A 13,984-nucleotide genomic window follows, 5' to 3' on the forward strand; every position below is an offset into this window, starting at 1 on the left:
ATAAAGACAAGATTATCGACGAATATTAAATACTCTGACGCCTGGTGTTGAGTATACAGACGATGTTGGAATGACTGTTACGGGATGCGACTCCTCGTGTTGTTGATGTTTGTGGAGCAAGTTGAGAGCGACGTGCAAGGCGCACAGTTAAAGATATCATGTGAGCCCACACGCTGAACCTAATAGTTACCTGAGAGCGCAACAACAAACTACGGCTACAATTAAATTAATATCAATCATGACTTACGATTTCTCTCTATTTTAACGGGTTTTTAGTCTTTTCATCTCTGTGAATAGCAGTAGCTGTTTGTAGGGTTGTGAGAGCTATTTCTTGTGTTACGGCAAATGCACATGTCACCCCCAAAAGCAGTGTAACGTCTCATTCCCAGCATCTCTCGCCTTTGTATGGCCTGAATCGACTTCTTGTGAAATTACATATCCCTCTTGGGCTGCGTCTACACCAATCCAGTTACTGATTGCCTATCTCGAGCTTCCCGATTATAGGCTCAAGCAGCAGGGGCAAGCACTCGGCCGCGTCCTGGCCAAAGAAAAAGTCTTTGGACTTGGGATCCTTGCCTCTGTCGTTTGCTGCCTCCATGTTGATGACGGCCACTCGCGCGCCTTTGTCCCGAGCCTGGTCGATATAGCCTGCTGCAGGCCATACCTTGGCTGATGTACCAATAACGAGCATCAGATCCTGTCTCTGTTAGCGTACATACTCAGACTATCTAAAGAAAAACTCACCACTTTGCCCTGGTCAAGCCAGTTATCAATGCCCTCCAGCATGTCCATATCCAGACCCTCATTGAACCACACCACACCAGGTCTCTGGAATCCCTTCTCACACTTGGGACACTTGGGGATCTGGTCCTTCGGGATCGGCTCCAGAGGATGGAAAGGGTCCAGCAAGGGAAAAGGCTTTCCGGGCTCTGGATCCTCTGAGGCCGGGGCGAGGGCCGGGAAGAAAGGGTCGTCGTAGTTGCCGTGCTGTTTCCAGTCACACCGACTGTTGGAGCACTTGATGTCGAAGAGGGAACCGTGGAGCGTGCGGAGCTGTTCTGGGGGGTGGTTTGCTCTTGGAGAGAGGTCTTGAAATGTTAGCACCTGTTCTGTATGGTAATAATTAAAAACTCACTATCAACATTCTGCGTCAAGCACAAAAAGTCCTTATTCTTCTCCGCCAGCGCAGCCAACGCGTAGTGAGCGGGATTCGGCTTGACATTCAAGGCCATGTGACGCCGATATCCGTAAAACATCCAGACGAGGCCAGGATCTTGACCAAAGGCGGTCGGCGTGGCGAGGGTGGTGGCATCGTAGTTTCGCCAGAGACCGCCGGCGCCGCGAAAGGTGGGAAGACCGGAAGAGGCTGAGAGCCCGGCGCCGCAGAGGGCGAGGATGCGCTTGCTTGAGCGGAGGACCTCGTGGAAGGCGTCAACGTCGGTGCTGGGGGGCATGGTGGAGGATGAGAAGCGACGTGTCAGAGAGTGTAGATGGAAGAGCGGATGAGATTTGTATAATTGGCGATGAATTCGATGTAAGGATGTCATTGTCGATGGCTGGTTTATACCTGCAGAATGAGGTACATTCGACGTCTGGAGAGTCACTCGCCGAGGACCATGATTGGATGCCCGGTCAATCTTCCTCAACGAAGCTGCAACCCGCAACTTGGCCCCCAATGAGGCTCTCGTGCAGCTCTGTTGATCCAGGCTGAACTCAGGTAGCGGAGGCCATTTTCAGGCTTCTGTCATTAGCTATGCTGATTGGTTAATTCTAGTGTATGCATCTGCCTCGTGTGTTGGGTAGAGTAGAGTAGTGATGCTATTGGCTTGTTGCAGCTGCATCACGGTGCCTGATATCGTGTCACACTCAACTGCCTGCCATCTGGCCCTGGGAGTATCAGCAAGGGATCAGGCTGTGCGTCGGTTGAAGGGTTCAGGTCACCCATGGCGAGAGCTTACGAATGCTCGCTGTCAAGACTCTTGCCTGAAACTTGGGGGTCGTTTGGTGATGCCATGGATGAGGTGTAGAAGGAAGCTACCCCAGTCTGAATAACTCGGTTACAGGAGTAGCTTTGGAACTGAATGCTTATCAATTTCTTGTTGATTCTTACTCAAGATGGTGAGTAGCACATTCAGCAACTGGTCAGAGAAGATGAACATGTTTAGACCAGACGGCAACATGCCAACAGTCGTCGTCATATTATAAATAGCCTCATCTGCCCCTTTCATGCCCAACTTACCTAAAGCTGGAACCGACAGCATTTCTAAAAATCTGCGAATATTCACCTGCAAGCGAACCCCGATCCAGAAGTGACCGAACAGGGGGATCGTGAAATTACATGCCCTCCAGCCCTGGGATCAAACGATCCAGGGGGACGGTGCGGCGAATTGGAGAGCGTCTAGGGGCGAATCAGGCCCTGGAGATGCCCCAAGCTCCGATCCTACAGCGGGGCGTGCTACTGATTAACGCCGGGAATATCGCCTGAAACTCCGGCTTGGCTCGTGGTGATGAGAGTGGCCATTCAAAAAGGCTGGCCCTCCCCAGAAGGAAAAATGAGACACGGTCAAGGACATTCATTCACTCTTTAATCATCTAGAGACTTTTTGTCTGCCACTCTCTAACATCAGACGTATTCACTCTTTAATATTCAAAATGGCCGCCAAGATCCTTCTCGCGGCTCTCCTCGCCGTCCCCGCCATCGCCAAAACCGACCTGTCGGGCTGCACCTCGTACGACTCAATCCTCTTCCAAGGCAACTCTCCCTACGTGTCCAAGATCTACTACGTCCCCGACACGGGCGAGGTCTGCGAGTTCCTCGACTGCGGCGGCGGCCGGGCTCCCCCCAAGACCACCGTCCCCGGCTGCGGCTCGTACGAGGGCACCGAGACTTACTCGCCACGCTTCATCGACCCCAAGACCCTCGGCGGCGTGGCCTCCGAGACTGCGGCTGCTGGTTCTGAGACGGAGGATTCTACTGCTACTATTACTGAGGCTCCTTCTTCTACTGGAAAGGCTGGATCCAAGACTACTGACGAGTCTGAGGAGGAAGAGACAACCGCTGAGGACGAGGAGACGACTACTGCTGAAGAGGCTTCAACTGCTGAGGATACCACCGCCGAGGAGACCACTGCCGTCGAGCAAACCACAACCACCAAGGACGCTTCCAAGACCATCACCACCGTCACCACTCAAGGAACTCCTGCTGCCGGCTCCGGTGCCGCCTCCTCCGGCTCCGAGTCCGAGACGGAGGCGGCCGCCACCCCGGCCTCAACGGTTTCTACCGGTGGCGCCGTCATGCCCACGGCCGGCGCCTTCCTCGGCTCGTGTCTTATGGCCGGTGCCATGTACGCTGGACTGCTGTAAACTCTGACCGTAACATTTCTCGGCAGGGTTAGGGGTTTGGGGTTTGGGATAATACTTGTACTTAGGTCTCACTAACCCGTATCCAAACGTAATTACCCTTCTGTACCGAAGCTATCCATTCCGTCCATTCCGTCATGTCACCTGTAGAACCTCTACCTTCCTGTCACGGGTGTAGATAGCGCCGCCACCGTCGATATCAACAGCCTTCCAATTGGTGCACCACCCCAGGTTTTGGTTCTCCCCGACTTTTCGGGCAACAGATCCCGACCGAGACCCAGCAGCCGGTTCCACCACGACCAGCAATAGGGCGCTGGTTCTGATAGGCTGCTCGCCGGATCGTGGCCTGGGTAAGGCGAAATGACAAGATCGAGATACGCACATGGGAGTATCGTGGGATGAAGGAGCCGCATATAGCGGCAGGGGAATTCCAAATTTGCTTCGAACAATTACAAATAGCAGGGTTCGTCTTGATACTTGAATGCTTGAGTCCTCAGCGTTGTCTGCTTCATATCACCTGTCTTGATACTCAACTGCACTTCCCGACTGTCCACGACAGCTTCATTCCACCAAGACCTCCTTTGTCTTCCCCGCAAACCTTGGATCTCTTCCCGTCTCACCTGACCCGCCCGTCGACCAACCGTCTCTTCCAGAAACCGGATTGACTAAACTCGACATCAATCACACGCCCCTCCCACGAGCCAAGCCGCCACTAGCCGTACACCCTTGGCTCATCCTGCCTACATCATCGTCTCCGTCCTTGAGAGAGAGGAAACCTGCCAGTCATCCTAGTCGAGGCAACAACTATCCAGATCCATCATCACGATCCATCAACATCTCCCCATCGAAAACAACACCAATAGTCCCAAGATGGGTTCCCGAGACTCGTTTGTCCAGGCCGAGGGCGTTCCCCGGTTCTGGTATCGCGACAACTTCTTCCTCACAAACGACAAGTCCTACTTGTGTCCCCAGACCTTTAACCAGTCCCTCGATGACAACTGGTGGAGCAGCCCTCTACCCCATGGACAACTCCAGAAGGTCCTGAACAACTGTCTGACCCTGGCAGTCTACTGGTCTCCACAGACTGCCGAAGATATGAAGAGTAAGTTGTCCACTCGTCTCTTGTTTGCATGCTGACTCGATAGAAAACGGCATCGCTCGTCCCAAGGATGGTTCTCGACACAAGATGGTTGGCTTCGCCCGCGTGGTGACCGACTACGTCACCCTGGCCTACCTCACAGATGTCTTTGTCGTCGACGAGTTTCAACGTCGGGGACTGGCCTCGTGGTTGATGCGTGCCCTAAAGGAACTCGTCAACGACTGGAAGTACATGCGTGGCCTCCTGCTCATGACCCACGACCAAGCCGCCGCGAGGCTCTACCGGAGGGAGCTTGGCGCCATGGATTTCGAAAAGGGTCCTTCAGCCGGCCTGGTGATGCTGGAGATGCCTGGTCCGGCAGAGAAGCCCACCCCCAAGCATTGATGACTTTGTCTCTCTTTTATGGTTTATAGCTAGCGGTGCAATTATCTTGGTTGTCGAGATTTACGTTCTCTTGTTCGAGGGGCTACCGCTGTGACCCAGACATGGCGGCTCGCATCTCGATGGCGCGCTTGTAAGGGGGGGCAATGGGCGGCTGGACTGGATCTAGAGAGACATAGTCCTCAGGGAGCTGGTACGAGGCATCGGAGTCAAAGGCGGATAGATCTCCACAAGCAATGAACGGTGCGATCCATCGACTGCTTCTCTCAGTGTCCTCGAGCGTTTCGTCGTAGACCTGCATCTCCACGATCCCCTCGTCCGCGCTCGTCGCGTCCTGCATCTCGATGTCTTTGGTCTGCCCCTTGAGCATCTCCTCCAGTCGTCCACCAACACCGAGGGGTTCCTCGAGGCTGGCTCTAAATCCAGGCGGTGGCTGAAAGTTGATGCAGACAATAAATGCCTCCACGCTGCTGGCGCGGCTACTGCGTGGCTTGGCCACAATAACCTTTTCGAAGAAGATCTTGAGCTGAGCGTAGAGCACGTCGACGTTTCTTCCGCGGAAGATCTTGGCCACGAACTTGCCCCCAGGCTTCAAAACGCAGAGCGCCAGGTTAAGCGCAGCAAAGAGTAGTTGCGATTGGACATAGATGTCAAGATCGTGGAGACCTGTAACGTCGGGGGCACCATCGCTCAGAACCAGATCAACAGGGTGTGATGCCTGTGTTCCCGCTGTCTTTGCGTCGTAAGAGGGATCAAGGGCCGAGAGCAACAGAGGCACCGTCGCTGGGTGTGTAATATCGGCGCGCAAGGTTGTGATTCCCGCGAGCGGCGAGATAGGCTGAAGGTCGATCGACACAATCTTGACATCGTCTCGTGGCTTAGGAGCCTCCTCTTGCTTCTCTCCCTCCTGCTCAGTGCTGTTGGCCTCGTCGTCCTTGGGCAGAATACCCAACATCTGCTGTCGGAATTTCGCCTCCTTGTCCTGCCATGCTGCCCGTCCAAACTTTTCTCCCTTGATCAACACCCGCGAGAGAACTTGCGACCAACTTCCCGGCGCGGCGCACAGGTCGACGACTCTGGTGACATTAGAGAAGAGATCGAATTCTGCGCCTGTTAGCAGAGCCCCCTCCAGTCGTCGACTGACTCACCCTCATCCAGCTGGAGCAGCTTGAAGGCGCTTCTCGCACGCCATCCCTGCTCCTTGGCGAGCCTGTAGTAAGCGTCTCGCTTGTCCTTGGACGATTTTCCCATGACGTTGGCTTGAGTGTAGGATTGATGTTTAATTTTCACGGCGAATTTTGCCCCGCGTTATTGGTGGGGTCTGCCCCTCCAACAAATGCCTACCCTAGCAGCTCTATCGCTGAAGCATAGTCCGAAGAATGCGAACAATTCGAATAATTCCGAGATGATAATTGAAATATTACTAGATCAATTGCTTCCAATGCCTTCTATGTCTTCACATTATCCTCGCTTTGTCTAAACACCAAGCTCATCCCCAACAACCTCCAGCGCTTCTCTCAACAACCTCCCTACCTTCTCATCTCCAACTACACCTGATGCTCGCACAATCAGAGGATATAACCTCAAAAGATGCTTTCTTCCTTCACTCTCCACGCCGCTCAGCTCAGGGATAGCTCCACTCTCGCTCTTCATGTCCACCAGCTTCCTGAGAATCCACAACAGCTCCTTTCGCTGGCTTAACGGCTGAGGCATCTTTCCTCGGAGGGGTTGGTCGGCAATGTACGCTCTGAGTGTCAACGCACAGCGCAGGATGAGGAATGGAGCGGCTGTACTGGCGATCCGCACATGTAGCTTAACTGGTGACTCGGCAAACCGCTGGTGTTTCGCGTCTGGGGACTTTGGTGTCGGCGGCTGAATGACGATTGCCGGCTCTTCCTTGACGGATATCAATGCAAACAGCTCGTCACAGGCAACATACGCCATGCTTGTGCGTTTTGTCGGTGGGATCGATACTGTTCGACCTGCACGTGGAGTATACAGCGCTGCCAGACCCTTCTCATGACTACCATTGACGATTGACTCCTCGGCTGGCGAAGGAGCATGGATAATGGATGTTCTGAAGAGACTCTCAGCATAAGACTTGCGAGCCCTTTCAGAAACAGCTTCAGCACCAAGTGCTGGAATGATGAGTTCTCTAAGCTTGTGGAAAGAAGCAATGTCGAACGCCTCATCTGCTCCAAAGTCGGTTCCAGAGGCAGCACTCTTGCAATCTGCGCTCAAGATTCCATCAGCGACAGCGACGATCGTGGTCCAAATGTCTTGCACCACTCCCCGCTTGATGTCAAGGGTTATTATCTGGGATAGAGTGGCCTCCAGAATGACAAGGGCTGTAGAGGTGGCCAGTCTCCATGGCTGAGTAGATTTGGTGATGGTCGAGAAGCCATACTTGAGTGCAATCGGTCTGCACAAAGCCTTCAGAGCCTCATAGAACGCACCACTACGGTAGATGTCGGGATCTGCGGAGTGATTGAGAATGAGGTTCTCCAGCGTCTTCATGCTCGCCTTTGAGAGCGCAATGTAAGTGCGTTTGGACCCTGGCTTAGACGAAGTGGCTTGGAATGGCAAGACAACAAAGTCTGCAACCTGAGCGATCATGGCAGATGGGACTCCATCAATGTCTGTCCGGATCGTCTGAATCGCTTCGACAATATGTGCCTGTAAAGGTGTTACATACTCGATATCCTGGACGTAACTACCAACAGAAGCCTCATCCAATGTTGCTCTCAGCAGACTCAGTATTCTTGCAACTCTGTCCACAGTGAGATCACCTTGGATCAGTCGGTAAATCTCCGTCAAAGCGGAAACGTAGGCAATAAGGCAGTTCTGGTTATCCTCAGTCTTGCCCTTGGCAGGCTTTGAGGTCGGAACTCCTCTTGCCCACAGATCCCACGCAAAGTCGACGGTAGTCTTGTTGAACACTGGCTTGCCGTCATGGCTTGTCTGGGACAAGACGTGGGCCAACGCCTTGAAGGTTGCAGTATTAATATCCAAGACTTGAAAGTCGAGGAGTGTCGTGAAATGGGTGAGAAGTTCTCGCCAGAGGTGATCAAATGAAGGATGGACGGTAAGAATGTCGAGGTAATTGGCCAAAAGACTCGAGATACCGTTAAGAACCACAACCGCCGTCTCTGTCCATTCGGTCCGGTCACTCTCATCCGCTTCATCTGATTGCGAGGCAGATATTTCTTGCTCGATTGAGGAAAAAAGCTTGAAAATGACCGACTTGACGCAGATTGACCACGACTCAGGGCTGAGTCGATCCCCATAAGCGTCGAATATTCGGAGTAAGGTCTGAATTGCACTGTTGCGCAGCTCGAGTCTATCGTCGGTAGTGACTGTTGTCAGGCGAAGTAGGAGAAGCATCCACAATGCTGCATCAGAGTTCTTGTGGTCGTGATCGGCAGCCATCCTCTCGAGATCAGAAACCTCGGTTCCTTGCATCATCTCCGCTGTAATGTCGAGGGACTCGTTCTTTGCCGAAAGGAAATCTGACAGGACCCAGAAGAATGTAACCGTCTGTACAGTGTTAGTTTAGTTGAAAAAACAACGGCGCAAACTTACAGTCAAGGCAATGTTGAGGTCATCGTCCTGGGAGCAGAATTTGTAAAGGGTATCAACCAAGATCAAGAAGCAAGAGTTTGGCAACGACGCCAAAAAGTCGGAGCAAATGAGTTGAAGCGAGTTGAAAGAAGATCGAATGAGCTTTGCTGATCGGGTATCAAGGAGAATCGGGTTGGCGAGCGAGCCACGACGGTCGGCAGGATCAAACTCCTTTGATAAAAAGATAGTGCCAATGATTTCGAAGGCAATGTCCCATCCCTTGACGAGACTCTCTCCAGAACCTTCAATGATGCTTTTGAGGCCTTCAAGGATGATCTTGTGTATGTCGATATCAGTCGAGTGGCTGGCAACAGAAACCTCTCGGTCTCCTTTGAGCAGGGGTGCCAGTGATTTCCGTAGAGCCTCGAAAAATCGGAGTTGGATGTCACCGCGGATCTCTTCGGGGAACGAGGACGTGACACTAGCAGCCTCCAGAACCAGCTTCACAAGTATATCTGCTGCTCTGGTCCGAACAGACGAATTTGTGGTGACAGAGGTTAGTGTCTTGATGAGCTCCTCAGTCAAGACATCCCAGCCTGACTCTTCTGGACTGTATTCCAGCAGTCTTTCAATGTTGATGGTGGCAATTTCTCCAAGCTTAGCAAGTGCAAATTGGTCCTCTTGCGTCGAACCAGAGCTCAACTGCCCTGAAAATCGCCGAGGCTGTGTAGTCGGGGTCTTGAGCTGTCCATCAGCTTGGGGCTGCTTGGCTTCAGATGGTTCAACAGGCCTCTGCATCAATAGATTGCAGATGGCTGCTACCACCTCCAGGAACGAGTCATTAGGAAAGTCAATAGTACTCTCAATCAGTCTTGACGCAGCCGTCTCGACAGCACGAACCTCGGATCCAAAGTTGGCCATGAGGGTAGCAGCCTCGCTGTCGCCTCCTTGATCGGGTCCCCGACTCATAGTCGGAGTTCTGCCTGGAGTCTTTCCGCTCACGAATAGGACAAAGTCAGCTTGCTGAAGCGTCTCAAGGATTATGCTCCATGCCCCTCCCAGTGTTGGGCCTAGTGCAATACCCAGGTTTAGGAGTGCCCGTAGACACAGCAAGTTTCGAGTGTTAAGCGACGCCACAGACGCGTCGAAAGATGCTTGCCGCTTCTCGGAAGTGGGTGTAGCAGGGGTTAGGCTATCAACGCTCAACAGCCCTCGAGCATTGCTAAAGAGACTCGATGTATCCGTAGGCGTGCTTGGGGTCTGGGGGCGAGCTTGGCCGGCATTGACGCAAGCTGTAAGAACGTTGGGTGGCACGGCGGCTTTCCCCAGAGTGGTAAGGAAAGCATCTCGAGGAGTAGGCAGTTGTAGGAGGCCAGCGACGTGAGCAAAGCGCTGAAAGGCGCGTACTAGGCCATGATAGTACTCAGAGTCGAGCGCAGCATACAGGAAGGTGGAGCAAGTGGCAAGAATTGCAGGCCAGCACTCTTCGACGATGGTGGCACAGATCTTGACCTCGGAAAACAGGGGATGCTCTTCCAAGGATAGGGGGTTCAGAGGGACTGGGTTTCTCTTGAAAGACGCTGACCTCTCTAACCTCCCCTTTGCCGAATTGTCCTCTGGCGCAGGAGAATCACGGCCGGTCTCCTGCTTTGAGGTCTTCTTCCGACCCCGAGTGTCACTAGGGACTGTGAGAGGAAGGATAAACTTTGCAAGCCCGTCAGAGACAGATGAGATACAAGCCAGAACCAAGCTGTAGATGTATGACTCTGGGATAGCCGGAGCCTCTGTCTTGTCGAGCTGGTCAATGCATGGAACGCGAACAGAGCTCCACTGCGTGCTGATACCAGTGGTTGTAGTCTCGGATCCAACAGGACCAGCCATAAGCATGCCACTTGCTTCGATGATGGCTTGATCGGATGAGGAATTCGGGTTTAAATTGGCGACCGGTAGTGTCGATTGGTGTCCAAGACCAATAACCGCAGGCTTCTCGGTACTCAGTCGTACGAACGTAGCTATCAGAGGCTTGAGCACATCTTTTTCTCCTTCTTTGGCGTCAAACATGGCAAATATGCGTCGAAGGAGGGCATGCTCGGCAAAGATTCCTCGAAAGACCTCCATGCACAAGGCCCTCTTCCAGATAGAATCATCTTGGTCGAGAAGCTGGGTCAGAATCATCAACGACTCGCCACATTCCGATGGCAGGATACTGATGTGTCTGCGGAGCATCGTGTAGAGAATACGAACGAGTCGTACAGTGGTTGCAAAGTTTGGCTTCCCCTTCAGAGCACTCATGATAAGAGGCATGACCCTGACCCGCAAGATCTGAGCCTGCTCGGGGTGGTTGCTGAAAACGGTTGCATGATTCGTAATGACGGACTCGATGAGCTCCAGACCGAATGTCTGCGGAAGTCCTGAGACACGGATGAATTCCGGGCGTTGATTTTCTGTCATGAGGCATAGATCATTAAAGATCTGTTGGTCAGAACCTGGTCAGAAAACGGCCTATACACATACCCGATAAGCGTCAAGTGCTGCAGGGCGAGTCTCAGATTGTTCTGGGTCGCCTGTCGGAACATCGCCAGCCTTTTCTACTCTGGTTAGATGAATCCTTGTAAAGGTTTATAAAACTTACTATCCTCGGCAACAACCTTGTCAAACACTGATACAACCAGTTGTTGAAGCGTTGCCGCTGAAGTGTGATTCACGATGGCATTCTTGCTGCTCTGGAGGGTGAAGCAAATGTTAAGAGCCGTCACCAGCAAGTTTCCCTTGAGATCCGAAGCATAGTTCTGAACCAGAGAAGGCAGTGCCTGCAAGATCTTGAGTTGTACATCCAAGCCAGCCGAGGTGGCCTGCATCAAAGCCTCCAGCACCTGGTTCAGCTTGGACCGAGGAAGAGCCTGAGCAACGATGAGGCGCTGCAGACAGACAATGGCGATGGCGGTGAACTTGGAATTCTTGGTTCCGCACGCGATGATGAATGGGTTGACAAAGTTGACCTTTTGGGATAGCTCTGGACAGGGTTAGATGGCGTCGGATTAACATGGTGAGGGTCAGACCTTCAGGAGCCGTCTGTTCCGAAGGGTTTCTCAAATTTCTCAACTCTTCAAGGGATTTCTCTGCGGCCTGCAACGACATCAGAATTTGGGACCATACACTGGCTGTAGCGGCTCACTTGTCGCAAGTCGTTGTGTTTCCTCTTGCTCTCCTGAATGAGATTCGCCAGCTCCGTGGCTAGGAGTTGCGTCGTCATCTTGGCCCCGGGCAAAATTTCGGCTCAACACGGAGCATGTGGCTTTTTCGCAAGTCCATGCAGCTCGAGATGGAATTCTGCCGCTGCACGACGTTAATCTTGTTGCGATGCTGTTGAATTGTTGTCGTAGGCAGTGATGTGTCCCTTGTAGATGAGGCGGCAGAATCGCTCACCGCCCACCTCACGTGGGGCGGGTGACGCCAGTTCTCCGAATGTGGCAGGAAGGATATATGAAGTCGAGTTCAATCGCCAAATAATGCCCAGGACCATAACATAGGAAGATATATAAGAATGATTTCAAAGAACCATTCTTTTTGTCTATCTAGGCTCGGGTTGATAGAATAGTGAGATGGAAAGAGCAATGATTCATCCTGCAAAGTTTACCACTAGCCACCCTAGACTAACGTCTCCATCATCAAGATCATGATTCTGACCCATTATTGAACCATGAAACATGGGCAGATCAAGCATGCATGCAACTCAATAAACACATCCTTAATTCATTTTCTATGGCTCTTTCTGGTTTATTCTAAAACGACCGAGATTCGCCAATTGGCCCAAGCCTCAGCTCTAGTTACGCCGCTTCATCATGTTAGTACACATGCGGCTTGTTGAGGTAACCAAACATACCAACTCCATTATCCAAGCATTGCGCTGGTTCTAGCGCTAAATTTTAAACGGGAACGTTGTTGAACAGGTACGACACAGATTCGCCGTTGTGAGTTCTCCGGATGGCCTGATTTGTTAGCAACGTAAGTAAAAGTGACCAGGTAACGTACCTCAGCTAGGGTGCCGGAAACGTCAATGACCTTGAGCTTAGGGCAGCGCTCGATCTTATCGCCAACTATTGAATGTCAGAAAAAGGCCTCCGTAGAGGCAAGCCGATTACTTACGAGGGACGGCTGGTAAAGTTAGCATATGTCTGTCTAGTCAAGATGTTGGGTCACTCACTGTTGGTCACAACAAGGCCAGAGAGGCATGACTTGTTGATGGTCTCAATGGCATTACCACTAAGGATACCATGGGTAACAATAGCATAAACCTCACGGGCGCCATGCTGGTTCACCGTCTCGGCAGCCTTGGCAAGCTGTGACGAATTAGATATGCTGCATCCCAGATCGTCAGATGACTTACAGTTCCACAGGTGTCAGCCATGTCATCGACGAGAATGGCAACCTTGTCCTGAACGTCACCCACGAGCACCATGCGTCCAACAACGTTGGGGCGAGGGCGCTCCTTGTGGATGAGAGCGAAACCGGTGTTCAGACGGTCAGCAATGGAGGTGGCGCGCTTGGCACCACCAGCATCAGGCGAAACGATGACGCAGTTCTCAACGTCAAGGTTCTGGCTGATCCATCGAAGGACTGAGGGCTCTGCGTAGAGGTTGTCCACAGGGACGTTGAAGAAGCCCTGGATCTGAGAGGCGTGAAGATCCATAGTGATCACATGATTCTAAGACTATTAGTGAAGGTGAGAGAAAAGGGCCAGTATCGACGCACGCATCCTGAGACCTGGAGCATATTTGCGATGAGCTTTGCGCTGATGGGAGCACGAGACTTGTCCTTCTTGTCCTGCCGAGCATAGGGAAAGTTGACAACAACGGCGGTGATCCGCCGGGCCGAAGCTGTGCGACAGGCGTGAATCATGATGAGGAGCTCCATCAAGCCATTGTTGACGTCTCCGGGGGCGGTGGACTGGAGAATGAAGACGTCCTCGTCACGGACAGACTCGCCGATGGAAACACTGGTCTCCTGGTTGGAGTAGTTGAGGCTCATGGTGTTGGCGATCTCAATGCCGAGTCTGGAGCCGGATCAGCAACTGCGCATACCCATTGCTCACCGCCGCGCCAGACAGAGCCAGCGCCAGACAATTGGTGAGCTTCCATCTCAAGAACCTACCGACTGGCGACCTTGGCACTGAGATCCGGGTGGGAGCTGCCCGAGATGAGCTTGATTTCGTTTGCCATTTGGTCCAACATTGTCGAAGAGAGGAAGAAAAAGAAGCGGGGCTGAAGATTTTTTGGCGGCGATAAATATGCGCGGGGAGCTGAGGAGGATGGATGGCTGGATGGCTGGCTTGGGCTGGGCAGCACGGGTTGGTTGACAGGGAGCCGGTATGTGTTTCAGGCTGGTGATCAACGCCCAAGAAGAATTCCGTAAAAAGCAGGGATTTTGAGCAGGATGAAGCCGAGGATATGTATGACTAACATGGATTGGATGTAGGGATGTCAACAAAGAGATCAAACTTTTCCATCACGGGTTTTAGGTTGTGGAGCAACGCGCTATCGCCATCGCCTCTGGACAGTCACCTGGACTGGCAAATCCGGATCA

At 52.5% G+C, this 13,984-nt stretch overlaps 6 protein-coding genes across 6 annotated transcripts; 2 read left to right on the forward strand and 4 right to left on the reverse strand.

Moving 5' to 3' along the window:
- Positions 1–469: 469 nt before the first annotated feature.
- Positions 470–1,547, reverse strand: NCS54_00299800 (Deacetylase sirtuin-type domain-containing protein; the record flags this gene model as incomplete). The annotated part of the gene is made up of 3 exons (XM_053148585.1): positions 470–697; positions 745–1,088; positions 1,136–1,547. 3 exons carry the CDS (start codon positions 1,545–1,547, stop codon positions 470–472), a joined length of 984 nt encoding a protein of 327 aa, XP_053004560.1.
- A 1,105-nt stretch (positions 1,548–2,652) lies between these two features.
- Positions 2,653–3,363, forward strand: NCS54_00299900 (Hypothetical protein; the record flags this gene model as incomplete). The annotated part of the gene is made up of 1 exon (XM_053148586.1): positions 2,653–3,363. The coding sequence occupies one exon, from the start codon at positions 2,653–2,655 to the stop codon at positions 3,361–3,363; it is 711 nt and encodes a 236-aa protein (XP_053004561.1).
- An 867-nt stretch (positions 3,364–4,230) lies between these two features.
- On the forward strand, positions 4,231–4,843 carry NCS54_00300000 (N-acetyltransferase domain-containing protein; the record flags this gene model as incomplete). The annotated part of the gene is made up of 2 exons (XM_053148587.1): positions 4,231–4,462; positions 4,506–4,843. 2 exons carry the CDS (start codon positions 4,231–4,233, stop codon positions 4,841–4,843), a joined length of 570 nt encoding a protein of 189 aa, XP_053004562.1.
- An 82-nt stretch (positions 4,844–4,925) lies between these two features.
- Positions 4,926–6,106, reverse strand: NCS54_00300100 (Putative tRNA (cytidine(32)/guanosine(34)-2'-O)-methyltransferase; the record flags this gene model as incomplete). Its single annotated transcript, XM_053148588.1, has 2 exons — positions 5,989–6,106; positions 4,926–5,944 (listed from the first exon to the last, which is right to left on the reverse strand). The coding sequence occupies exons 1-2, from the start codon at positions 6,089–6,091 to the stop codon at positions 4,926–4,928; spliced, it is 1,122 nt and encodes a 373-aa protein (XP_053004563.1). The 5' UTR covers positions 6,092–6,106.
- A 210-nt stretch (positions 6,107–6,316) lies between these two features.
- On the reverse strand, positions 6,317–11,654 carry NCS54_00300200 (Hypothetical protein; the record flags this gene model as incomplete). Its single annotated transcript, XM_053148589.1, has 6 exons — positions 6,317–8,377; positions 8,423–10,873; positions 10,916–10,989; positions 11,034–11,414; positions 11,461–11,527; positions 11,577–11,654. 6 exons carry the CDS (start codon positions 11,652–11,654, stop codon positions 6,317–6,319), a joined length of 5,112 nt encoding a protein of 1,703 aa, XP_053004564.1.
- Positions 11,655–12,327: 673 nt separating this feature from the next.
- On the reverse strand, positions 12,328–13,632 carry NCS54_00300300 (Ribose-phosphate diphosphokinase; the record flags this gene model as incomplete). Its single annotated transcript, XM_053148590.1, has 7 exons — positions 12,328–12,390; positions 12,434–12,498; positions 12,548–12,556; positions 12,606–12,741; positions 12,789–13,106; positions 13,154–13,454; positions 13,553–13,632. The coding sequence occupies 7 exons, from the start codon at positions 13,630–13,632 to the stop codon at positions 12,328–12,330; spliced, it is 972 nt and encodes a 323-aa protein (XP_053004565.1).
- Between the last annotated feature and the right edge of the window lie 352 nt (positions 13,633–13,984).

Source organism: Fusarium falciforme, chromosome 2, assembly GCF_026873545.1.
Source record: "Fusarium falciforme chromosome 2, complete sequence".
NCBI classification, from domain to species: Eukaryota; Fungi; Ascomycota; class Sordariomycetes; order Hypocreales; family Nectriaceae; genus Fusarium; species Fusarium falciforme.